We start from the raw sequence: 26,840 nt of genomic DNA, 5'->3' as shown, positions 1-26,840 counted from the left end.
GAAACTCAACACTTTTTAAAGATTTCACCAGTTTTTGCCCCGTGTGCCTTTTCTGTCCCAGGATCCCAGGCAGGATCCCACGTTCATTCATTTAGTTGTTGTGTGTCTGTCACCTCCTCTGGTCTGTGACAGTTTCTCAGACGGTCCTCGTTCTTGGTGGCTGTGACAGTTTTGAGGAACACTGGTCAGGTTTTATGCAGAGTGTCCCTCAATTTGGGTTCATCTGATGGTTCTCCTGTGGTTAGACTGGGATCCTGGCTTTGGGCGGTGGGGGAGACCCCAGAGATGAATTGCCCTCTGTCAGTGTATCCAGGGAACACACTATCAACATGACCTACCCCCCAGTGATGTTAATCTTGACTGCTTGGTTGAGGTGGTGTTTATTGGACTTCTCTACTGTAAAGGGGTTTAAAAAATCAGCAACATATTGATACTCTCTGTTCTTTTTAATTGCTCTGTATTGATCATTGTAAGGAGACCTTGCAGTTTCTTTAAAAGATGGACATTTAGGTTGTTTCCTGGTTTTTGACTCTATAAATAAGATTCCAGGGAATGCTTTCACATTTATCTCTCTGCCCCACCTTATGTGAGGGGTGGGTCCCCGGAAAAGGAGTTACTGGGTCAACGAGTTTCGGGCATTTGAATGTTTGGCTGGATGTTGCCCTCCAAAATGGCTACATGCTTGCATTCCTACCAAAAGTAGGAGAGCCTCTGTGCCCCTGTCCTCACTCATGCTTGGTGTTAGGAGATTTATACTTTTTGCTATTCTGATAAGTTAAAAATGTTTTAGTTCTCATCTGTCTAATCATGATGCCCTGGAAGTCTTGCTGTAGATGGATGACCACGAATCCTGGACTGTCCAGGAGCATTTGAGAAACCAAGCTCTGCTAGAAATATAAACAAAATAGAGATCTCTTCTGCAGGAATCAGAGCCTTTATCTGAAATCTTTCCCACAGGCCCCAGCATTTAAAAGTGGAAAGCACTCAAGACGTGTTACACCAAGTTTGTTGTTTTCCATCTGATACATCTGCGAGAGCTGCTGCCTGATGGTGTGTGCGTGTTTTGATGGGAAGAAGTACATCTTGTCTCGAGCACCAGGGGACCCAGGGTGAGGGAGGCCTGGTGGATGCAGGAGTGCTCAAGCAGTGGGAGGACCCTGGATCCTCGGTCTTCAGGGTCATAACATTTTGCCCAGGCTTTGGCCCAGGTTCCTTTGACCTGTGTCTCCTCTCTCAGGGCATTAACCCTGGAGCACGTAGGCGCAGTGGTGTTCCTTAACCCTGGGGCCCGGTGGACCAGCAGGCCTGGTCCCATGCGAACACCCTGTTCTTACTGCCCCCCCTAATTGCTGCCCACCAGCTCCAGCCATAGTGCTGGAGGCATGTTAAGCCTCAGAGGCTGGGTCTGGGCTGAGCAGAATGCAGCGGGCACGGGGGTGGGGATGGCCACGGGCAGATGCTGACCCTGCCTGTGAGTGGTGCCACCCGCACGTGGGGAGACAGGATTTGCCGACTGTGGGGACTTGAGACGTTGGCCTAGCCTTTTTTCTCCCTTGCAGATCAACTTCACTTCAATCCCATACTCGTAGCTTGGTTCTGTGCAGCCCCTGAGTGTGGCTGCTGTCCAGCTGGCTCTCCCTCCAGCCGTGTGACGTGGGGAACATGGCTACAGAGGACTCCCCCTCCCAGGGGTTTGTTTGTCCCCTGAGAGAGGGTCATCTGTTTTCCGTGTTTCCCTGCTGTCCAGGGTAGAATTCTTAAAGGCGGCATAGTACATTATCCTAAAGAGGAGACATGGGAGAAAGTTTGGACTCTTTCAGAGCGCCTAAGGTGGGACCACCCAGCAGCACCTGTCTCGTTTCTGGTTTCCATTTGGAAACATGTCCATTATCCAGTACCAAGGAGCACTCGAAGGAATCCCATTGCACTTAATTGCCATACTTTTATGTCTCCAGGTTTTGTTTTTGTTTTAAAGCATAATTATTCTTGTCTATACCGTGCTGCTGACTTTTAAGCAAACTAACAGTACAGGGTGGGTAAGGATGCAGGGAGACTGAATCGGAGGGTTGTTCGAGGGGTTACCCACTGCATCGTTTGTTCACGTCCACCCATTCCATGGTAGGCTCTTTAATCCTCTGTGACAGCCTAGCAAGTGGGCATGCCTGTCACCCCTAAACCAATGAGGAGGAGCCTGGGGAGGCTCCAGGCTCCCAGCTGTGCTGCTGGGTGGCTTTGTGAATATCTGCCACTTTCCCGGAGTGAGGGGTGGTGGCAGCGTGGCGTTTCCCCCTTCCCCTGGGACCTCAGTGTGCCGTGCTCCCCTGTCCCCAGCACCCCTGAGCCCACTCACCTGAAGGGCATGGGTGAGAGGGATGCAGATGCTGTGGCTGCATTTGGCCCCTTGCACCTCACTGAGTAGTTTGCTTTAAAGGCAAGTGTCGCTCAGTTTCTCAGAGTTCTCCAGGAACTTGAGAATCATATTGTTATAAACCTGAACTTGTAAAGAAAAAAAAAAAGAGCTTCTCAACTGCTGTGAAAGAGCATATAGATTTTTTGGTTGGGTGGTAACTCTCTTAACATTAGGGCTTCTTGGTGTGATCTGAATTTCAGCACCAAATAAAGACTGTGTGCGCTAAGGTTGAGGGGGCCGACTTCTCTGTGACTTGCAGAGGAAAGTTTGACCCGTTTCTGAGTAGAATTGTTTTAAAGAACAACGGATACGTGGAAGGAAATCTGTTTGAGAACTGAGATAAAAGTGGGTATGTGATTTCATGGGAACACAGGGGGTGATGAGTGGCAGTTGTCTGATGGAGTTGAAATCCTGCGTTCCGAATCTGTGAGCTCCGCCTATATCCTCCAAGGAAAACTTTGCCTGTGCAGGAAGAGTTCTCAGAGTTCGACGAAAGTGTGTTTTCTCTCTTTATTTTTTCCCCATGGTTTGTGAACAAAAACAAGAATTTGACGTTCTGCAGTGGAATTAACTTGTGGCAACAGTATATGCTTTTCCGTGGGATAAGAGGTCAGAAACGATAGCAGTTTCTCCCCTAGGCAGGGTTTTCATCCCTTTACACGTGGGTTGAGGTATCTGTAAGGCTCTTATGTGAGGGGTCGGGGCTTTGGGGTTGACAGAGGTGTCCACCCTCCGAGCTTGGTCAGATGGCTCTCGAGGTGCACGGGCTGTAGAAGGGCCTCTCTTCTGGTCTCAGGTTCCGGGCAGTAGCATCCTTGCCAGCCTTGCAGTATCACTAAAAAGGAATTTTCTGCTCAGAATCATGTGAGGGAATCCATATGTAAGCCCCAGCTCTGGCCCCTATAGTGACGAACCGATCCCAGGTGGGTCATTTGTTGGTCAGTGTCCTTGGCTGTAAACAGGGCAGATATCACCCCCACAGAGTTACCAGCAGTCGGTGAAATCAAGCTTATAAAATCTCTGAAATGTGCAGGTCCACAGAAATCTTTATCACCTCTTTAGGCAGCCCATTCTGACTTCAGATAAATCCTATTGTGTGTTCTTATATGGAACCCAAAGCCTTTGCCCTGTGTTGGTTCTACGTTCTGTGTTCCCATTCCCCGTCAGCTTCACATAGAACCCAGCCAGCCCTCCTTCCTGTGGACCCACGAATGCTTCTTTTCTGCAGCTGTTACCTTTGAGATGGATTTCAGGTCCCTCTTCCTCCTGGCTGTCACTTGGATGCTCTCCCATTTTCTCTCTTCTCTTTTAAAGTGTGGAGACAGAAACCTAGTTTGGGGGACCTCTCCTCTCCTCTTACTTTACAAAGCCTCCCCGAGTATAGTCTAAGGCTGGCTGACTTTTTTTTTGGCAGCCAAAACGCCCCATCGTCACATACAGAAATTGTATCCAGTTAAATCTCCTAAGTCTTTTTCACACCTCCTACATTTGTGCATTTCTTTTTTTGCATCCAAGTGTCCAAATAACATTATTTCCTCTATTGCAATTCCAATCTGTTGATCTTTTTATCTCATGACTCTGTCATCCAATGTATTTGCCATCTCTCCAAGAAACTTGTCATCCTTGAATTTGGTAAACATTTTATCTGTGCCATCGTTCAAGTAATTGATAAAGATGTTGAAACATACAGAAAGAGCCTCGTGGCCTTCCACTAGAGACCGTCTTTGTGCCATTCATGAGTCAGCACATCGGAGGGTGAATTGTGCATTTACCAAGCTATTCAAATGTAGTTCGTATTGTTTCACCTTGTTGACGAGGGTATGCTGAAATTTTAACACGGCACTGTAGATGAAGTCTTGTGCCCCCGAAGTCTACCAATTTAAAAAGTCCTCAGGCCAAGAAGGAAAAAAAAAAATCCAAATTTCCAAGTCATTGTGGTTTATGATGGTTTATGGTTTATGATCCATGGCTTCACTTTGCAGCAGTGTTTTTCTTCTGTTTCTGTCTTTGGTTGATAATATGAGAGTAGAGGGAGGGAATGTTACTATGGTGGCTTGGGTGTTGGGCTGTTATCTGGAGCAGAGTGGGATTGAACTGCTTGGGAGAAAGGCATTTAACTGATCTTTTGGGGAGCCAAGGTCTGGGAGGGCACTGGTTTAGGATGTCCCACTCCTGGCAGGATGCAGGGAGTGTCTTCCTGGAGGCTGCTGGCTAGGCAGCCATGGCATGGATAGAGATATTCTGAATGCAGAGCGTACCAGGCCTCGGTAAAGTTGCAGCATCGCTCAGTGAAGGAGTCAAGGATGCGATTGGCCTCCAGTTGCTTGGATAAGCACACAGTGGAAGAAATACCTGTCCCTTGGAGAGGAGGTGAATCTGGAGGTGTTAGAGCAGCATAATAAATGCCGAAGCTGTAGAAAATACAAAGGCCTTGGCAAAAGTGGGAGTGAGGACTTAAGGGCAGGAGCTGCGGCAAGGGGACAGGCTGGAGCGTGACGGAATTTTCTCGGGCTCACCCCACCACATTTTACAAGGCAAGAGCTGCGTGGAGGTACGGCTGTATCTGGCTATAGGAAATGACCTGGGAACAGCAAAAGTTAGAAAATTGATAAACTAGTGTGAGAATTCTGCCCTTGAATCACATCTGACGGAGAGGTCAGCCACAGTCTAGTTTGCAGGGGTGGGGCCTTGCAAGTGGGTTTTTAAGCTTCTTCCCACTTTGTATAGAGGTGTCTGCAGGTGCCCACCTGTCTGACCACTTAATACCTGCCTTGTGTGCTCAGAGCCCATTTTCATGGAGAGTCTGTGCAGGACTCTTATGAGGCCCCTGATTTGTGCCCTGAGGTCTCTGGTTGTACTGGGTGCAGCCCCCCTGTTATGCCTGGCCTGGCAGCTTATTTCTAAATGCCCCACCCATCTGTGGCAGAGCTGCTTTTCTTCCCACTGGGTTCTCTTTGGTCATGGGTGGTGGATGGGCTGTGTGGCCTGCTTTTAGCTGTTCATTTACACTTGTGTGACCCATGAGGGGCAGAATAAAAACAGTGAAAATTCTCCCCTATGCTTTTAAAAAATTGTGCTTTAAAAAAATTTAATATGTGTACACATATTAAAAAATATGTGTACAAATACACATAGCATAGAATTTATCATCTTAACTGTTTTTAAGTGTACAGTCATGTTAGGGTTGTACAGCCAATCTCCAGAACTTTCTTCCTCTTGAAAAGCTGAAACTGTACTCATTAAACAACTCTCCATTCCCCCCTACCCCCACCATTCTGTTTTCTGCCTCTTTGAACTTGACTAGTGTATGTGGTGGGATCATACAGTATTTGTTCCTTCGTGATTGGCTAATTTCCACTCGGCATCATGCCCTTAGGGTTCATCCATGTTGTAGCAGGTGTCAGAATTTTCTTTCTTTTTAAGACTGAATGCTGTTTCATTGTATGGACAGACCACATTTTATTTATCCATCCATCTGTTAATGGACACTTGGGTTGCTTCCACCTTTTGGCTGTTGGGAATAGTGCTGCTATGGACATGGGCATCTAATCCTCTATACTTTGGTTTGGTTACTGACCACTGCCAGAATGACCATTCCCAAACTCCATACATATTTTTATGATATGCCCAGACCCCTCAGTGGTTGCACTTTTCCATTGCCTTATGAGTGCTGGGATGCTGGCTCTGGCTGGGGTTTCCCTTGGCTTCTTTAGTGCCTTCTGTTCCAGGCTTCCCTTTGCCCCCCTGCTCTCCCTCAGACCTCTCCCTCCCCTTTCTCCTCTGTTTAGATCTCTGCCGCCCCCGCCCCCCCTTGCCCCAGCCCTGGGCCCAGCTCCATGTGGTCCCTGCTGAAGTCAACAGGTGGACCACACTTCTTTCTTGGAGCCCCTGCTGTGTGTAGCTTGCGGTGAGCGCTTGCTTGCTTTTAATGGGATAACTCCCTCTCTGGGCATCTGAGCTGGGTGTCCTGTTATGTTTTGTGTGATGGTTCTCTGTAGCAGGTATGCGTTGGCTCCTCGGGCATCCACGGGGTGTTAACGTTTGTCTGAGTGTGCATCCAGCCCGCGGTGCTGGCTGTGTGAGGGTCACTGCAGGCGAGCCCTGGGCTCTGCCCTGGGGGGCACAGAGTGTGTGGTTTTAGAGCCCATCAGGACTGGCTGCTCCGTGAAGGCAGGAGTGTGTTGGTTTTGTTCACTGCCGACTTCCCAGAACCTGGAAAGTACACGTTAGCACTTGGGAGGTGTTTTATAAGTATTTGTTGGAAGAATGAATACATCTAGTCCCATACCCTCATCTGAATCAGGAGGAAACCGAGGCACGGCAGTGAAGGACCAATCTCAGGCCAAGTGGTGGGTGGTTGGAGATGGAACCAAGAGTTATCTCGTCCCTGAAGACCGACCTGGTGCCCCTCCCCTCCATCAAAGGCCCCCAATCATATTCAAAGCCTCAGCCATTCAAGGGCCTGACCTTTAACACCACATCCATGAAGAATCGCCTGAAAGTACAGGGGGGAACAGATATGTGGGGTTTTCCGCACTGATTATCAGCTTGTTTAGATAATTGGCTAATTGAAAGAGTACAGGTCACTTAAGGGAACTGGAGCATCGTAGAGCCAAGTAAAATACTTTTTAAATGAGTATGTGAATTCTAAGTGCAATGATACGTGTTCTACAAAAGCCAGTGAGATAGACTGGGGCCACAGGGGCGGCTTTTATTTTAGAAAACTTGCCTGTTTCTGAGTAGAAAATCCAAAATCATAAGGAAGAGGGAAGAGAAGGCAGACGAAACACATTTTCCAGGTCAGGCTGCAGCAGGCCTGCTTGCCTCTGTTTGGTCCTACTGTATACCTCCCGCAGGGCCTGAGCCCCATAGCGCCATCCACGGGCTGCACGGATTCAGGGTTTGGAGGCTGGCGCGCTCTCACACCTGCACTGTGGTGTGCCTGGTTAGCGGTGAGGCTCCCACAGGGCCCGTGGGGGCCTTAGCAGGTGGCTATAACCAAGGGAATCTAGTCCCCGTGTGCTGCTTCATCAAAAAGGCAACCAGCCATCAGAACTGGAAATAAGTAGAAAGGATGGGAGGCTTTCATAAAGGCGCTTTTGAAATACAGAGACTTAGAAAGAATATTGGGCTTTCGATATTTTAAGATCAGAAAGGGATTTGGAGTAACCGTCAGAGCAGGCAAAGTTGTTTTTAATGAAGACCCAGGAAAACAGTTGGTGCGCCTCCGTTGAAGCAAATACAGCTTCCTTCTTTACGAATCTGTCTGGCCCCAGATGCTGCATGTGATGGGGACGCTGGGGCTTGTGTTCCCTACAGCCTTTGAATTAATTCCCGGTAAGTTTCCATTTCTTCATTGGCAGGCAGGATGTAAACATCTCACTTGTCTTTGTAAGTTCTGTGCCACATGGTAGCACTCTGTTTTCAAGTTCAGAGCCTTCAGGACTACTTATTATATGTGCATGGGTTTTTAGGTTGTGTATAGTAGACATGGCTCTTATTTGGGGCAGTGAACTTGTTCACTACACATTGAAAATTACACTTGATTTTTAATTTCTGTCCCCACAGTCACCTGTGTAATGCAATCCCTCACATTCTTAAGATGGCCTTTAGTTACTGAATGTGTCAGGTGGCCGGACTGTAGTCTGTGTAAAATATAAATGTACATACACAATGTAAATACATCCTCATTGATACAGAAAGATAAAAAGGCTTAACATGAATTGTGTCTGTTTACATTTACACAGAAAATTCTACTTTAACAAACTTTGGAGTATCAGTAGTATTTGTTATCACAACATTGTCTTTTTTTCCCCATCTCTGATTTTTTTTTTTTTTTTTTTTTTTTTTGCTGTACGCGGGCCTCTCACTGTTGTGGCCTCTCCTGCTGCGGAGCACAGGCTCCGGACGTGCAGGCTCAGTGGCCATGGCTCACGGGCCTAGCCGCTCTGCGGCATGTGGGATCTTCCCGGACTGGGGCATGAACTTGTGTCCCCTGTATCGGCAGGCGGACTCTCAAGCACTGCGCCACCAGGGAAGCCCCATCTCTGACTTTTTGGTTAGTTGTAGTCTACAGAGGAGAAGCTGGTAGAAAGAAACCCATGCCCTGCCTTCCCTGAGCACAATAGAGGGTGTGCTGAGACCTTTACTCAGGGAAGGGGCCGCAGACTGAACAGCCACGGGTGGACTGGGGGGCACTAGGGACACTCCAACTCCACTACCTTTTCCTTCTGCTTTGCTGTGCTTCCTACATTGTGTCTGTGGGATGCTTGGGGATTTTCTGGTGAAGATCACATTAAGAACTACAGGTGCACAGGCTTTTCCTGCATCACATAGCAAATGCAGTGGGCAGGGAGGGTAGTGACAGGTAAGGGGGGGGTGGGTTAAAGTATTATTTTCTGGGGCAGCGGTTCTCAAAGGGTGGTACCCAGGCCAGCAGGATCAGCATCACCCAGGCACTTACTAGAAATGCAAGTCCTCAGGCCCCTGCGTTCTGTGTTTTACCAAGCCCTCCAGGTGGTCCTGATGCATGCTCACGATTTTGAAGACTGTCCTTCAACCTGCAAAATGAAATTGACCTACTGAGCACTTGTCTCAGTCTGCTTTCTAGCATCTGCCCTGCTGTTACCCTTGTTCTTTCGCTGTCACACAGGTTATACCCCTGGGGTTCCCCTGAACTGCCACCAGCCACCTCCAGGTATGTGCCCCCCTTCCCCACTCCCTGCCTGCCTTTCCTGGCAAGACCCTGCTCACCTTTCAGGTCATCCTCAGGGATCCCCTCCTCTGAGAAGGCTTCCTGATCTCCCCAGAGGTGGGGTGTCATGGGCCCCCTTCTTTGCGGTTCCTGAGCCCTGTTCATTGACTATTAAAACTTTTGCTTTACTTTCTACTGGCTTGAGAGGTGGTTGCTATGTCTCCTTGCACAAAACTCAGCTATACATGAATCCTCTCCTAATCTCTTGAATTTGTCTGGCTTTCATAGAGTGATAGCGTCTAGAGGGAGTTTTGCAGTACTAAGTGATTGGTTCCAAAGAGTTAATTTTAAGGGAAATAAGGAACGCTTATCCTGGGCCGATGGCCAAGACATCGGTTTTGTTATGTTGGGTTTTACCACCAGAACCAGAGATGACAACTGGTTCACGAATATGTTTTTCTTTCATTATTTGCCTGTAGACCTGCAGGAAAGTGATGCTAATTATGCTTCCCGATGTCTTTTATTTCCAAGTACAGCGAAGACTGTCCCATGTCCCATATTTTTAAAGAAGAGTTGATCAAAGTGGAGAACATTTTAATTAGATAACTACCTCTGCTATTCTTTAATGGAATTGGTGTCAGAAGGCTAATCCACAGTTTTGCTCATTTCCCCCCTTTTTTATATATTAGTAATATTTAGATGGGGACAACACAATGGATGAATGTTTTTATTAATGTTTAATTTATGTAGTAATATTGCCTCAAGCTTATTACCGTCGATAGGAACACAAAAGCCCTTATCTGATTCTGTGACAGCCTCTGTGTGGTAGGTATGAACAGCCCATTTTGCAGGTGTGGAAAATGAGGCTTAGAGACGGGAGGGATGTGACCCGCTGAGGTCAGGAGCCAGGCAATAGCACTCCAGCGCTTGGACCTGAGTCACCCCATTTTTCTTTTTCTAGGATCCAAGATTGTGTTTAATATTGAGCATATGATAGAGGTGTAATTGAATTTCTTGTATAGCTCTTCCAAATACTTAGATACACAGCTTTTGGGGGGCTTCTCAACAAATGCTTTTCATTAGCCCCTTCTTATATTAGCAGTTCTTAGGGATTTATTTTCCAAAGATGTGTAGTTTGTTTATGCCATTCACTCAAGTCCCTAGAGCAGAAATTCTGCCTTTTTGATGTTTTAAAAATACCTAGGAATTTTGGGGGAATAGTATTTCTTTCAGTGGAAAGACTATTTAAAATGGTCTTTGGGGGGAAGTGCCTTCTACCCCACCCCCTTGCCGGCCCAGGCCCCCATCCTTACTTTCCAGCTGTGCTCTTTCCCTCTGCCTCCTGCTTGCCTTCAATTCCATGAGCTTCGATGATTCTTTCTTTACAGGCCAGCCTGCGATCTCACATGCCAGTGCCTTTTCTGAGGTTTGTGAGTTCTTTGGCTCTCTGTTGCTTTGAAAAGGGAGAAGCGGTGTTTTACAATTTCCTTTTAATCACCAATGAGTAGTAGCAAGGGTATGCCTTTCCTTCCTACACTGTGTGGAATACTCACTCCCTCAAAGCTTGTATTATTTTGCGGCATAAATGAAGCATCCTGTATTCTCTTTCCTGTTTGTGGCTTGTGCCTTCCGAGCACTGTGCTATCCATTAATGGTCCAACTGGGTTTTCCCTCTTCAGTTCCTATCACAAAACACCCCAAAGACTGACAGTGTCACTGATGGAATCCAAAATGGCTGGCGGTCGGGTCCTGCCTTGCACTTTGTGGCTTGGGCTTGTCTTTTCTTCAGGAATAAGTGGGTAGTTTCTTCCTACTTTTCTTCTATAAATGGGGAAAAAGTGTCCAGTGTGGAGGCACCTCTTTTGTTTGAAGAAGCTGTTGGTTCTGGCCCTGTAGTGTGGCCTCTGTGAATGGAATGGTCTATACTGGCTATGGAGGGGAGCCAGGAGGCAGAGTAAAAGGGATTCTTCCCTAGTGTCTGTTTTGGTGGCCATAGAAAACTTCAGCAAACTTTAGTTTTGTGTCTTTATGCTCTTTCCCTGGGTACTGAATTTTCTGGTCTATTGGGGGGGATAGCAAACATTTATTGATGCTAACACTTGCTAGTATCATCAATACATGAATATCAGTATGAATACAACAATAATAGATTGCATCCAGGTACTCCTCTATAAAAACTTCTGTTTACTATTTAGGAGGATACTAATATACTTAATTTACAATAGCATGGAAGGAATATGAATGTTTAGACTGAGTATAGGAAGGAATAAATAGTACAAAAGAAAAAAAAAGACTTTCTCATTGAGTCATTGGCCTGAAGCTGGGTCGTATGTCTTGATTTGGAGAGTCCTCTGGGGGCAGATACCTGATGGAGACTTTGTTCTCTCCATTTCACCTCAGGAAAGGGGAGCAGGAGTGGGAAGCAGGATACAAGGCTTCCTTGGCCCCAGTCGGGCAGCACATCTTTACTGCAGCTGCCGTGTGCCCGACGTTAGGCCTGGGAGAAAAAGCAGTAAACATACAGGGCAGAGCCTGTTTTCAGTGGGGGTAATAGACAGTGATCGCTCAGCTAAACACATCCTTTCAGGTATTGACGTTTTTCAGACATGAAAAGTGCTCTGAAATCGATGAAATGGAGAAATGAGGGAGGGAGAGGCAGTGGGGGAGTGCTGGGGAAGCTAGGGTGTTTGGGCAAAGCTCTGAGGAGGTGGCATTTGAATGCAGAGCCTCATGATGGGAATGAGGCAGACATGTGACAGGAGGGGTGGGCGGTGGACCCCAGACAGCAGGGGATGAAGGAAGGCGCTTGGGGGCCTAAGTCCACTGAGTGAGAACATACTAGAGAAGAGGTAGAAGGAGGCCTGGGTGGTGCGGGCTGGGTTCTGGGGAGGCTGTCGCTGTTGTCCAGGCTGGAGATGACGGTGGCTCAGGTCAGAGTGAGAGCGGTGGATGGAGACAGGTGGATGTGGAGAAAGGCACTTGCTGTGCGTGTGTGTTAATGATGTGTGGACCGTGCACAGCTGCTGTTTCAGGCACCGGAGATAGAACTGTGAGCTAAGTAGAAAATCACTTCCTGTCCTCCTGGAGCTGATGTCGCAGTGGGAGTGGTCAGCGTGAGAAGAAAGGCCAGGGCTTGGTCCTGAGGAGGGTGGACACGCCCTGGGTGGGGGGAGTGGATGGCGTGTTCGAAGAGCTGTGGTGGGAAGAACATCTGAGATTCCCACAGGCTTGGGAGCTGGAGCCAGGAGGACCGTTTTTCTCAGCTTTACTGAGATGATATTGACATTAAAATATGACATAAACATAAGTTTAAGGTGTATGGTGTGGTGATTAGTTACATGGCAAAATGATCACCAACATAAGGTCAGTTAACACCTCCATTCCCTCACAAAAATACGATTTCTGCACATCTGTGGTTTTAACGCTTAAGATCTACTCTCTTAACAGCTTTCAAGTATATAATTCAGTATTGTTCATTATGGTCACCAAGCTGTGTATTCGCTCCTCCAGTCCTATTGGGGAGTTTATACCCTTGGACCAAATACCTCCCCTGGCCCCTGGCAACCACCATTCTAGTCTATTTCTATGGGTTTGGCTTTTTTAGATTCCACATATAAGTGAGAACATAGTGTTTGCCTTTCTCTGTTTGACATTTCAATAAGCATGAGGCCTAAGAGGATGTGTGGCGGCACTGGATACCATGTGGTATGGGGGGGAGAGGAGAATCAGGAATGACTCCTTGGTTTTTGATATGAGCAGTTCAGGGAATGGGAGTGTCAGTGACCAAATATGGAAGCTTGGGAGGCGGACTGGGGTGGGGGGGGGGACATGAGTTATTAGATTCCTAAGTGGAGCCATGGAGTAGGCAGGTGGATTTTCAACAGCAGAGCTCAGAGCTCCGGGACCATGACACGCCACTGAGAATGAACCAGTGTAGGGGCGGCACACGAAGCCTGTTGCCCACGTGAAATGACAGAGGCCGACATTTAGAGGTCAGGTTGAAGAGGAAGGGTGGACAGTGGGTATGTGGGATCAGAGGGGCCTAGAGAAGGAGGCGAGGCCAGAAGATTCTGAAGAGGTCAAGTAAGATGAGGACTGGAACTGTCCTTGTTTTTCTTTTTTTTTTTTTAACATCATTATTGGAGTATAATTGCTTTACAATGGTGTGCTAGTTTCTGCTGTACCACAAAGTGAATCAGCTATACATAAACATATATCCCCATATCTCCTCCCTCTTGCGTCTTCCTTCCACCCTCGCTATCCCACCCCTCTAGATGGACACAAAGCACCGAGCAGATCTCCCTGTGCTATGTGGCTGCTTTCTACTAGCTATCTATTTTACATTTGGTAGTGTACATATGTCCATGCCACTATCTCACTTCGTCCCACCTTACCCTTCCCCCTCCCGTGTCCTCAAGTCCATTCTCTCCGCCTGCCTCTCTGTATTCCTGTCCTGCCCATAGGTTCTTCAGAACCTTTTTTTTTTTTTTAAGATTCCATATATATGTGTTAGCATACGGTATTTGTTTTTCTCTTTCTGACTACTTCACTCTGTATGACAGTCTCTAGGTCCATCCACTTGACTACAAATAATTCAGTTTCGTTTCTTTTTATGGCTGAGTAATATTCCATTGTATATATGTGCCCCATCTTCTTTATCCATTCATCTGTTGATGGACCCTTAGGTTGCTTCCATGTCCTGACTATTGTAAATAGAGCTGCAATGAACATTGTGATACATGATTCTTTTTGAATTATGGTTTTCTCAGGATATATGCCCAGTAGTGGGATCTCTTGGTCGTATGGTAGTTCTATTTTTAGTTTTTAAAGGAACCTCCATACTGTTCTCCATAGTGGCGGTATCAATTTACATTCCCACCAACAGTGCAAGAGGGTTCCCTTTTCTCCACACCCTTTTCCAGCATTTATTGTTTGTAGACTTTCTTTTTTTTTTTTGCAGAACGCGGGCCTCTCACTGTTGTGGCCTCTCCTGCTGCGGAGCACAGGCTCCGGACGTGCAGGCTCAGCGGACATGGCTCACGGGCCTAGCCGCTCCGCGGCATGTGGGATCTTCCCGGAACAGGGCATGAACCCGTGTCCCCTGCATCGGCAGGCGGACTCTCAACCACTGTGCCACCAGGGAAGCCCTGTTTGTAAACTTTTTGATGATGGCCATTCTGACCGGTGTGAGGTGATACCTCATTGTAGATTTGATTTGCATTTCCCTAATGATTAGTGATATTGAGCATCCTTTCATGTGTTTGTTGGCAGTCTGTATACCTTCTTTGGAGAAATGTCTAGATCTTCTGCCCATTTTTGGATTGGGTTGTTTGTTTTTTTGGTATTGTGCTGCATGAGCTGCCTGTATATTTTGGAGATTAATCCTTTGTCAGTTGCTTCGTTTGCAAATATTTTCTCCCATTCTAAAGATTGTCTTTTCGTCTTGTTTATGGTTTCCTTTGCTGTGCAAAAGCTTTGAAGTTTCATTAAGTCCCATTTGTTTACTTTTGTTTTTATTTCCATTTTTCTAGGAGGTGGGTTAAAAAGGATCTTGCTGTGATGTGTGTCATAGAGTGTTCTGCCTATGTTTTCCTCTAAGAGTTTTATAGTGTCTGGCCTTACATTTAGGTCTTTAATCCATTTTGAGTTTATTTTTGTGAATGGTGTTAGGAAGTGTTCTAATTTCATTCTTTTACATGTAGCTGTCCAGTTTTCCCAACACCACTTATTGAAGAGTCTGTCTTTTCTCCATTGTATACTCTTGCCTCCTTTATCAAATATAAGGTGACCATATGTGCGTAGGTTTATCTCTGGGCTTTCTATCCTGTTCCATTGATCTCTGTTTCTGTTTTTGTGCCAGTACCATACTGTCTTGATTACTGTAGCTTTGTAGTATAGTCTGAAGTCAGGGAGCCTGATTCCTCCAGCTCCATTTTTCGTTCTCAAGATTGCTTTGGCTATTGGGGTCTTTTGTGTTTCCATACAAATTGTGAAATTTTTTGTTCTAGTTCTGTGAAAAATGCCATTGGTAGTTTGATAGGGATTGCATTGAATCTATAGATTGCTTTGGGTAGTATAGTCATTTTCACAATGTTGATTATTCCAATCCAAGGACATGGTATGTCTCTCCATCTGTTTGTATCATCTTTAATTTCTTTCATCAGTGTCATAATTTTCTGCATACAGGTCTTTTCTCTCCTTAGGTAGGTTAATCCTAGGTATTTTATTCTTTTTGTCACAATGGTAAATGGGAGTGTTTCCTTAATTTCTCTTTCAGATTTTTCATCATTAGTGTATAGGAATGCAAGAGATTTCTGTGCATTAATTTTATATCCTGCTACTTTACCAAATTCATTGATTAGCTCTAATAGTTTTCTGGTAGCATCTTTGGGATTCTGTATGTATAGTATCATGTCATCTGCAAACAGTGAGTTTTACTTCTTCTTTTCCATTTGGTTTCCTTTTATTTCTTTTTCTTCTCTGTTTGCTGTAGCTAAAACTTCCAAAACTGTGTTGAATAATAGTGGTGAGAGTGGGCAACCTTGTCTTGTTCCTGATCTTAATGGAAATGGTTTCAGTTTTTCATCATTGAGAACCATGTTGGCTGTGGGTTTGTCATGTATGGCCTTTATTAGTTGAGGTAGGTTCCCTCTATGCCTACTTTTCTGGAGAGTTTTTATCATAAATGGGTGTTGAATTTTGTCGAAAGCTTTTTCCGCATCTCTTGAGATGATCATATAGTTTTTCTCCTTCAGTTTGTTAATATGGTTTATCACATGGATTGATTTGCATATATTGAAGAATCCTTGCATTCCTGGGATTAACCCCACTTGATCGTGGTGTATGATCCTTTTAATGTGCTGCTGGATTCTGTTTGCTAGTATTTTGTTTAGGATTTTTGTATCTGTGCTCATCAGTGATATTGGCCTGTAGTTTTCTTTTTTTGTGACATCTTTGTCTGGTTTTGGTATCAGGGTGATGGTGGCCTCGTAGAATGAGTTTGGAGTGTTCCTCCCTCTGCTATATTTTGGAAGAGTTTGAGAAGGATAGGTGTTAGCTCTTCTCTAAATGTTTGATAGCATTCTCCTGTGAAGCCATCTGGTCCTGGCTTTTGTTTGTTGGAAGATTTTTAACCACAGTTTCAATTTCAGTGCTTGTGACTAGTCTGTGTATATTTTCTATTTTTTCCTGCTTCAGTCTCGGAAGGTTGAGCGTTTGTACGAATTTGTCCATTTCTTCCAGGTTGTCCATTTTATTGGCATAGAGTTGCTTCTAGTAGTCTCTCATGATCCTTTGTATTTGTGCAGTATCAGTTGTTACTTCTCCTTTTTCATTTCTAATTCTATTGATGTGAGTCTTCTCCCTTTTTTTCTTGATGAGTCTGGCTAGTGGTTTATCAATTTTGTTTATCTTCTCAAAGAACCAGCTTTTAGTTTTGTTGATCTTAGCTACTCTTTCCTTCATTTCTTTTTCATTTGTTTCTGATCTGATCTTTATGATTTCTTTCCTTCTGCTAACTTTGGGGTTTTTTTGTTCTTCTTTCTCTAATTGCTTTAGGTGTAAGGTTAGGTTGTTTATTTGAGATGTTTCTTGTTTCTTGAGGTAGGATTGTATTGCTATAAACTTCCCTCTTAGAACTACTTTTGCTGCATCCCGTAGGTTTTGAGTCATTGTATTTTCATTGTCATTTGTCGAGGTATTTTTTGATTTCCTCTTTGATTTCTTCAGTGATGTCTTGGTTATTTAGTAGTGTATTGTTTAGCCTCCATGTGTTTGTATTTTTTACAGATTTTTTCCTGTTACTGATATGTAGTCTCATAGCGTTGTGGTCAGAAAAGATACTTCATACGATTTCAATTTTCTTAAATTTACCAAGGCTTGATTTGTGACCCAAGATATGATCTATTCTGGAGAATGTTCCATGAGCACTGGAGAAGAAAGTGTATTCTGTTGTTGTTGGATGGAATGTCCTATAAATGTCAGTTAAATCCATCTTGTTTAATGTACCATTTAAGGCTTGTGTTTCCTTATTTATTTTCATTTTGGATGATCTGGCCATTGGGGAAAGTGGGGTGTTAAAGTCCCCTACTATGATTGTGTTACTGTCGATTTCCCCTTTTATGGCTGTTAGCATTTGCCTTAAGTATTAAGGTGCTCCTATGTTGGGTGCATAAATATTTACAATTGTTATATTTTCTTCTTGGATTGATCCCTTGATCTTTATGTAGTGTCCTTCTTTGTCTCTTCTAATAGTCTTTATTTTAAAGTCTATTTTGTCTGATATGAGAATTGCTACTCCAGCTTTCTTTTGGTTGCCATTTGCATGGAATATCTTTTTCCATCCCCTCACTTTCAGTTTGTATGTGTCCCTAGGTCTGAAGTGGGTGTCTTGTAGACAGCATATATACAGGTCTTGTTTTTGTATCTATTCAGCCAGTCTATGTCTTTTGGTTGGAGCATTTAATCCATTTACATTTAAGGTAGGTATCAATATGTATGTTCCTGTTGCCATTTTCTTAATTGTTTTGGATTTGTTATTGTAGGTCTTTTCCTTCTCTTGTGTTTCCTGCCTAGAGGAACATCCTTTAGGATGTTCTGTAAAACTGGTTTGGTGGTGCTGAATTCTCTTAGCTTTTGCTTCTCTGTAAAGGTTTTAATTTCTCTGTCGAATCTGAATGAGATCCTTGCTGGGTAGAGTAATGTTGGTTGTAGGTTTTACCCTTTCATCACTTTAAATATGTCCTGCCACTGCCTTCTGGCTTGCAGAGTTTCTGCTGAAAGTTCAGCTGTTAACCCTATCGGGATTCCCTTGTATGTTATTCGTTGCTTTTCCCTTGCTGCTTTTAATATTTTTTCTTTGTATTTAATTTTTGATAGTTTGATTAATATGTGTCTTGGCGTGTTTCTCCTGGATTTATTCTGTATGGGACTCTCTGTGCTTCCTGGACTTGATTGACTTTCCTTTCCCATATTAGGGAAGTTTTCAACTATAATCTCTTCAAGTGTTTTCTCAGTCCCTTTCTTTTTTCTCTTCTTCTTTGGGACCCCTATAATTCGAATGTTGGCGCGTTTAATGTTGTCCTAGAAGTCTCTGAGACTGTCCTCAGTTCTTTTCATTCTTTATTCTGTTCTGCAATAGTTATTTCCACTATTTTAACTTCCAGGTCACATATCCGTTTTTCTGCATCTGTTATTCTGCTACTGATTCCTTCTAGAGAATTTTTAATTTCATTTATTGTGTTGTTCATCATTGTTTGCTCTTTAGTTCTTCTAGTCGTTGTTAAACGTTTCTTGTATTTTCTCCATTCTATTTCCAAGATTTTGGATCACCTTTACTATCATTATTCTGAATTCTTTTTCAGGTAGACTGCCTATTTCCTCTTCATTTGTTAGGTCTGGTCAGTTTTTATCTTGCTCCTTCATCTGCTGTGTGTTTTTCTGTCTTTTCATTGTGCTTAACTTACTGTGTTTGGGGTCTCCTTTCTGCAGGCTGCAGGTTCATAGTTCCTCGTTGTTTTTGGTGTCTGCTCCCAGTGGGTAAGGTTGGTTCAGTGGGCTGTGTAGGCTTCCTGGTGGAGGAGACTGGTGCCTGTGTTCTGGTGGATGAGGCTGGATCTTGTCTTTCTGGTGGGCAGGACCATGTCCGGTGGTGTGTTTTGGGGTGTGTATGAACTTATTATGATTTTAGGTAGCCTCTCTGCTAATGGGTGGGGTTGTGTTCCTGTCTTGCTAGTTGTTTGGCATAGGGTGCCCAGCACTGTAGCTTGCTGGTCATTGAATGGAGCTGGGTCTTTGCTTCAAGATGGAGATCTGTGAGAGAGCTTTCACCGTTTGTTACTATGTGGGGCTGGGAGGTCTCTGGTGAACTCGGCTCTACCACCTCAGAGGCTCAGGCCTGACAGCCGGCTGGAGCACCAAGACTGTGATTGTGGAGGCTTGGTGAATCCAAAATCTGATGTAGTAGGCCAGTAGGCCGGAGACTCTGGGAAGAGTTGCAGCCCAAACGAAGGCTGCCGGCAGAATCCCTGTCCTTGGTTTTGAGAATGTCATTGGAGGCTTTGCTAAGCTATTTGGTATCATGACCAGGGCAGAAGGGTAGTTGGAGTGGGTTGGAGGTAACCGGTTGGTGAAGATGCTAAGAGATGGGACTGTCCAAGAACTATGTGAAGTTTGGCTGTGAAGGGGCTGGTGTGTTGTGTATGTGACCTTATGTGAACTACTTGACTCCTCAAATCAAATTCCTCACCTTCCAGCTGGTGATGGGATTACGTAATGTGAGGTACTGTTGAGAGCATCGCAGGAAATGAAGTACACTGATGCATCCAGAGCTTCCAGCACAACCTCTTGCCTGACAGTGGATGTTCTCAGAGTGCTTGTTTCTCCCGTGCTCTTCTCTGTCTGAGAGGCTTCATTTTCCCATCAGTAAAAGGAGGAAATTAGGCCAAATGAAGTTTCCAGTTCTAGGTTCTCACACGTTGCCTGCTTCTCAACCCAGGGGCTCCCCACTTCCCCCTCTCCCACTGCCTCTGTCCAGTTTCTGCCTGTGGCTGTAACCCCCACTGGACTCTCTTCCCTTTTCCTGCATCCACTCTGCTTTGATTCTGTCTTGCACTCGATCACCAGATTACTTCTCCAAAAAAGAAAAAACACAACACCTTGCTTAGCCTTCTCTCTCACCCAGGAGTCTTGAGAGGGGCCTCGTTCCTGAGATGAATGTACCCGGCCCCACCTGTGATCCTTTATGACTTGAACTCTGCTAGACTCACTTCTTCTGCTCTCCCCTGCACCCCTGGCCATCGGATTGGCTGCCGCTTGAATGTATCTTGTTCTGCCTTTTCTCTGGCCTCTGGAATGTTATACCCAGTTTTAAATCCCACCTGTCCCTCAGGAGCTGGTGCATGTGCAGTGCCCCTTGGTGCTGTGATGCAAAGGACCATCTCTCTGCAGGAAGCTCCAAGGCTACTCCTGTCTGCCTTGCTTAGTTCCACTCACATCTAGAGTGGGCCTGCAATGTGCACACACCAACCACCTCCTGCTTCACCTGACAGTTGTTTATCACAGGTCTCAGCTCCCGCCTCCACCACGAGCCTCCTCTGAGGTTTCTTTGCATCTCCTGCAGTGCCATGCATGTTGGGTGCTTCACAAATTAACAAATTACATCAATCAGAAAACGTCACTTTGAGAAGCTGTAATGGAAGGTTTGGGAATTATTAAGTTTTAAGAGAGGATAGTAACCAAGGGTTTTTCTTTGTGTGTATGTTTAGAATTAAAAAAAAAAGTTTCCAGTATTGAGGCTGTTTTATCAAAAGCCTTTAAAATCTGCAGATGCCTTGGCCCAGCAATTCTACTTCTAGGGATTTATCCTAAGAAAACAGTTTTGAATATCTGCAGAGAATGTCCACTGCAGTGTTGTTTATGATGTGAAAATATGGAGATAACCTAAATATCCAACAATAGGGGATTGGTTTAAAAAGAAAAGAACTCACGGTGCATATTCATATCCTAGAATTACTGTCTCCTTCTTAAAATAATGATGTAGTAAGGCAGTGACTTGGTAAAATGTTCATATGAAATGAAGGAAGTATGTTTGAAAACATTATATTATTGTCCGATTTCCTTTACCTTAAATTATAAAGAAAGGATAATTGGCATAGGTAGTGATATCTTTGGATGTTGGGATTACTGATGATTTTTACTATCTTTTTGCTATCTGTTACCTAACCTTTCTGCAGGAAGCATACTTTCTTGATTAAGAAAACACTTTATTAAAGTTGGAATTGGATACCTCTTTTATTCATATAAATCACATATTCTTATCTTGCTGCTAAGTTAGCCTTTCTGTCTACACTCATGCAGTGTTGGAGAGAGCCCAAGGCCACCTGCCCACGTCAAATGGTGGTAGGAAACATGGGAGCGTGCTTCTTGGGGTCCCTACCTTCTAGGTCACAGTGACTGTTCTCCAGTGTATACTGCATGGTGTCCTTGAGGCTGGCTGCAGGAGTGAGTCGTTGTCCCTTGGCTCCTGAGCTCTGTGTTCAGGTGCAGGGCACTGGCGCTCTGCAGCAGGGGTGGGGAATGTGCGGCCTGGCAGCTGTGCAGTCAGGCCTGGGTTGCAACCTTGACCCTCCCCTGTGCTCCTGTGCGGCCCTGGGCTTTAAGCTGTGGTTTGCACGTCGGTGGGATGGGGATGGCACCTCCCGCGGCAGTGAGTGTGTTGCACAGCATCTGGCCCAGACTGGGCACTTCCCAAAGGACAGCTGGCTGCTGAGCTCCCCAGATAGCCCACCTGCAGCCACTCCTAAATGGGGTCTTATTTCTTTAATAATAATATAGGTTTCCTGGAAACTGGTCATGTTATGGGTTGGGAAATAGTTTTTAAAAAGTGGTTTCCTTGTAACTGAGACCTGTCCCGCCCTCCCCTCTTGTCTCCCTGCAGTCTGTGGGCCAGGCATCGACATCCGCAACGACTACCAGCAGCTGAAGCGGCTGGAGAACTGCACGGTGATCGAGGGCTACCTCCACATCCTGCTCATTTCCAAGGCTGAGGACTACCGCAGCTACCGCTTCCCCAAGCTCACGGTCATCACTGAGTACCTGCTGCTGTTCCGCGTGGCCGGCCTCGAGAGCCTCGGCGACCTCTTCCCCAACCTCACAGTCATCCGTGGCTGGAAGCTCTTCTACAACTACGCCCTGGTCATCTTCGAGATGACCAACCTCAAGGATATTGGGCTCTACAACCTGCGAAACATTACCCGTGGGGCCATCCGGATCGAGAAGAATGCTGACCTCTGCTACCTCTCCACGGTGGACTGGTCCCTAATCCTGGATGCCGTGTCCAATAACTACATCGTGGGAAATAAGCCCCCAAAGGAGTGTGGGGACCTGTGCCCGGGGACGATGGAGGAGAAGCCGCTGTGCGAGAAGACGACCATCAACAACGAGTACAACTACCGCTGCTGGACCACGAACCGCTGTCAGAAAAGTAAGATGAGGATATGACCGTGGCTCCCCTCCTGCTTCTCTCTACCCCCTCCCCCTCCCTCCCTCCTCTTCTGAATGCGTGGTCCCGACGGGTGGGTACGGCTGTATTGCAATTAGGATGTGGGGTCTTGAGGGGCTTCCTTTTGCATCTGGGAACTGGTAGGTGCAGGACTGTGGCCTGGCTGCAGGCCATCCCGGCTTCTGTCAGACCATTCCAGTCACACACTAGAAACCGTCACCGCACTCCTGGGCTAGAGGCTTGAGGAACTGCTGCTTTGAATTTCTGATGAGAAAGGTGACCTGGTGTGCTTGCAAGTGCCTAAGCCATGGCAGTCAGAGGCTGCATACGTAATCAGCTCTTGCATCCTTTGCGTGAAAGGATGTTTTTTGGTGACGCAGGGCTTCCTTAGCGTGAGTACACCTGGAATATTGTGGGATAAAGGAAAGGTAAAGGCTAATTCACATCCTGTGAAAGTGGTGACCCGCACCCAGTCCTTGGTCCTTAATGATGACGTTACAGTGCTTGGGCATCCTGGTTTATGATGGAGCATCCTTGGAGCACCACCCCAAGGCGGTGGGGGCAGGGGAACCCTGGACCAGTTTCTAGGAGTCCCAGGTTCAGGTCGACCTTGCAGGCTTTGTACACCCCAGGCTTCTGCTTCCTTTCTTTTCTACCTCTTTCTTGAAGAATTGTGCAAATCTCGTGAATCACTTATTGAAAGAACTTTGCAGTGTGTTTAGTGGTCTTCGGGGTCAGGTGGTGGTATTTGGAAGATTCTCGTTTATTCATCTGCTGTGTGTGCTTATTTTCCTTTGAGTATAACTGAACTCTTGCCTGATTGTGATCGATACCTTGAGCGCCGGGTTGTTGGGTATTGAAATGTGACTCTGGGCCTTTGTCTTCTTGCTTTCAGCAATGTTTAGGTCTGTTGGCCAGGAGGGTTCCCCTCACTGGTTGGAAGGCAGTGTGGTAGCTATAAATAGCTGTTTAATGGTTGGCCCAGTTAGAGACCCAAGGAGCCCATGTACTGTAGCTAGTCACGAGAGCCAAGAAATCCCAAATTGGTAGGCTTGCCTAAACCGTGATGTGTGTAAAATAAACAGACCAAAGGCCAGAGCCCACAGGTAACATTGTTTCAGTTCCCTGCCAGCCAGGGTGGAAGCAGAGAAAGGATGCTTGCTTTGAAGAGCACACGCTTTCCTGCCCTCTGTCGTAGGATCAGCGGGTAGGTGAACACTGGTTCGGTAAGGGAGGGATCCCACTGGCTGAAACCAGGGCCTTGAAGAGCTGAGAACACCATTGGGCCACTTGGAGAATCCCTTTTGGCTAAGGTTGGGGGAAATACTGTGCTAAAGTCCTATTTGTGATTGATTAAAATAGTACCCTGTCATTAGGTTACCTGCTAGTTCTGAGAAAACAACAAAAAATATTTTCAAGTAGCCTTGACATTTAAAACTTTTATTTTAAAAGAAAAAGCCATCATCAAAGGAGGTGTTATGTGTCGTGGAAAGATGTTGGATGTGGTATAAGAGGCCCGGGTGACCGTGGACCAGCCAGCCATTCTGGGCTGTAGTTGGACATGTTTAGAATGTTCCATTGGGCAGCCCCATATTATTCCTTAGTGGTGATCACGTGTGTGTGCAAAACTGATTTGAAAACTCATAAGGTCTGTACAAAAGGGAGGTGTTACATAAAAAGTCGTTAGCTGGGCACTTGTTCAGTGATTCAGTCGGTATATTTAGGTCTCACTATGGACTTTGGGCTGTTTCTGGCCAGCTGCTTGTTGAAGAAGCCTGGAGCAGGGGCGAGGCATGAGTTCTGGGCCCAAGTCTAGTAGCCGTGACTAGAAATGAGCAAGTAATTTAAACTTGGCTTGGCCCTCAGTTTCTTCATCTGCAAAATGGGATAGCCCCTTGCCTTCCCCATAGGGCTGTTGGAAGATTAGAAAGAGAAAGAGGAAGAGCTCCATGAGAAAGGACCAGGAGATGGAAATGGGGCCTTGGTGCTTCTACAACTGATGCTGATGGGCCTGCTGGCCAGACACCCTCTCCTCCAAGGCCACACCCTGCAGCCTTCTCCCAGGCCAGTGTCTCAGGCCTCCTGATGTTTTTCTGTGATTTCACAATGGAGTATTTATTTAAAATTAATAACAGCATTCAGGGAAATTGTCTTCCCTTCAGCTTGTCCTGAAAACTCAAGCGTTGGCAGGTTTCTTGGAGATTTTCTAGTTGAATCAGAACTCTTTCCCTTTGCATAGATTCCCTTCTGACCTGCTCTGTCCTGTGGAGTAGCCACTAGCCCCACGTCTTGTTGAGTACTTGAACTGTGGCCTATCCGAATTGAGATATTTTTAAGTGTAAAATACACACTGGATTTCAAAGTGTAGTATGGGGGAAAGAAAGTAAGATATTTCCTTAGTATTTTGCATATTGATTACATGTTAAAAATGATGCTTTAGACATATGAGATGAAGTAAAATATATTCCTATAATTTCACCTGTTTCTTTTTACTTTTTAATATGGCTTCTAGAAAATTTGAAATTGCAGATGTAGTTCGCATTCTAATTCATTTGGAGAATGCCGCTTTAGATCATGCCATCAAAGGCCCTGGGTTCTTGCCCGCATCATCTCTCTGGCTGAGCACTGCAGTGCTGTGGTGCTCCACAGCTCTCCAGCCAGAGTGCTTAGGGACGATTCAAGGAGCCAGGTGGAGGGCATTGAGTCCAAACAGAATGTCTGCCTTGGGGTCCACATTAGTCTTAAGATGGCCAATTTAAAAGATTTAAGTATAGAAGAATCCCATTCTATTATTCGTCCCAGGGCTGGCTACAGACGGAGGGGGAGCATCTGGAGAGATATGTCCAGTCAAGGATATGTGTGACATTTTTGACATAACGGAGAAACACTCAGTTATGCAGTGCTGATAGGCAGTTTTCACCTGACGCTCTCCTTTAAACTCCCTCTGTAGATCCTGACTCTGTGGTGGCAGGCAACTTTGTCGACAGCCCCGTTAAGGAAATTACTATGCTGTGGGTTCTCTGCCCGCTTCTGTATTTCTCTGTTGTCTTACAATTTTGAGGGGTGGTTTTATGCAGGCTTGAGTTACTCATTCCTAGAAAGTGATTGACCCTTAGAAAAATGGAGTATGGCTTTTTCCTTTCCATGACAGTGTAACTGGTGCCCCCTGAGATGCGACACCGTTGACTCCTTCATCCCTGCCTGCCAGCGTCACTGATTCTCCTCCTACCTGTGCAGCTGTCTCTTTTCTGGCTCCTCGTCCAGTCTTTAATAGCTGTTTTCCAGAGTAACATCCTGTTTTCCAGAGTAACATCCTGTTTTCCAGAGTAACATCCTGGGCCCTCTCTCCACTGTCCTGTTCTCCCAGAATATCTCACCCACTGCTTCAGCATCCTCCCATCTGCATCTGGCTTCCAAATACCATCTCCAGCTCTGACCTCTGTGTGAGCTCTCGACCCCGTCTGCTGTCATGACTGGACCCCCATGGGCGTTTCAGCATCTGGTGGTCTTCTCTGGCTCCTCACTTATAGCCCAGGGTTTTCCTTGTTTCCACTCCTGTGGATAGTGTTCTTGTTCTCTGAGCTCCCATGTCAGACACTTGGGTACCATCTGGATGCTTCCTTCTCCAACCAGACACCAAGCCCTTTCCATCTGAAATGTTTCCCTAGTCTGCCTTCCTCTGCTCTCCCCGTGTTCGGTGACACGGCCTCTCCCCAGCCTTCCTGCCTCTCTGTCTCGGCCCAGTGACCTTCCCCACATGCATGCTGACCGAGAGGCTCCTGTCCCTAAAATCCTGTAGAGGAGCCTGTGAAACCCCATGAAGCGGGCTGTGCACCTGGCCTTGTGCCTTCAGGTCCTTGACCGCGGTGGTGTTCTCCCCCACTGACCAGCTGGCCGCCCGCTGCTGGAGGACTGCAGGGCTTTGTGGACTCCGGTGAGCCCTTCCTGAAGAGGAGAAGCCTGTCTGTGGTGCTGAGTAAATTCTGGGCGTATCTTCCAATGCTTGGTCAGCGTGGCTGTCCCCCCAGGGGTGAGCACACACCTGCTTTGTGAAAGATTGATTGTCAGGAAAATACATTTTCCCCCTTGCGCAGAGAAGGGTGTGGAGTAACAGTCCTCAGCGAGCCAAAAGCCTCGAGGATTATGAAATGCGGATGTTTCCTGTGTAATTTTCATGGTCGTTGCTCCCAGGGAGTCACCCAGACTGTCCCCAGCTCATAACTGGCTGGGAGGGTCAACCATGGGTGGGAGCTCTTCTCTCCCCTGCCCTGGTCAGAATGATTCAAAGCCAAAGATGATGGAGAAGGGTGGGAACCATCTTGAAAGTTGAAGCTTGGCCTGGGGTGCTGTTCATTTATTCGCTGGAGGTCGGCCACGTCCACGGAGGGAATGGGGTGAACCTTCTCTGGGCACCTGTGCTTCTTTCCCCGCCCAGTGCGTTGCCTACCTGTGTGTGGTGTTTGCTTGCGTTGGGGCTTTCTGGTACCTGATTTCACCCCCCTAACCAAAAAAAAAAAAAAAAAAAAAAAAATCCAAAAACTTACTGCTGAAGTTAGTCTCCAAGTACTTTTTAACCCATCAGGGTGAACAGCTTGTGGTCCACTCGGATCACTATGTTGCCTGTGAGCAGGCCTGGTCTTTGCCAGGCAATCCACCAAGCCTGCAAGCCTGGCCGTGTTGGAAGTTGGCTTCGCTGGTGGTGCAGCCTTACTGCAATTAAAAAGGCATTGACTGGG

The 26,840-nt window shown here is 46.0% G+C and overlaps 1 protein-coding gene across 4 annotated transcripts in view; it reads left to right on the top strand.

Moving 5' to 3' along the window:
- Window positions 1-26,840, top strand: part of IGF1R (insulin like growth factor 1 receptor) — a 310,074-nt gene that overhangs the window by 38,392 nt on the left and 244,842 nt on the right. For all 4 annotated transcript variants that reach the window (XR_016392019.1, XM_089906878.1, XM_089906879.1 and 1 more), the window contains one exon: window positions 21,541-22,086. Coding sequence is in view for 3 of the 4 variants with exons in the window: in XM_089906878.1 (XP_089763004.1) it covers window positions 21,541-22,086 (546 nt within the window). In the remaining variant the exon portion in view is untranslated. The remainder of the gene's footprint in view (window positions 1-21,540; window positions 22,087-26,840) is intronic.

Source organism: Delphinapterus leucas, chromosome 2 (genome assembly GCF_059928025.1).
Source record: "Delphinapterus leucas isolate spDelLeu-1000000601 "Yukka" chromosome 2, BTC_Dleu_Yukka2, whole genome shotgun sequence".
NCBI lineage: Eukaryota > Metazoa > Chordata > Mammalia > Artiodactyla > Monodontidae > Delphinapterus > Delphinapterus leucas.
This window is presented reverse-complemented; position numbering and strand designations above follow the sequence as displayed.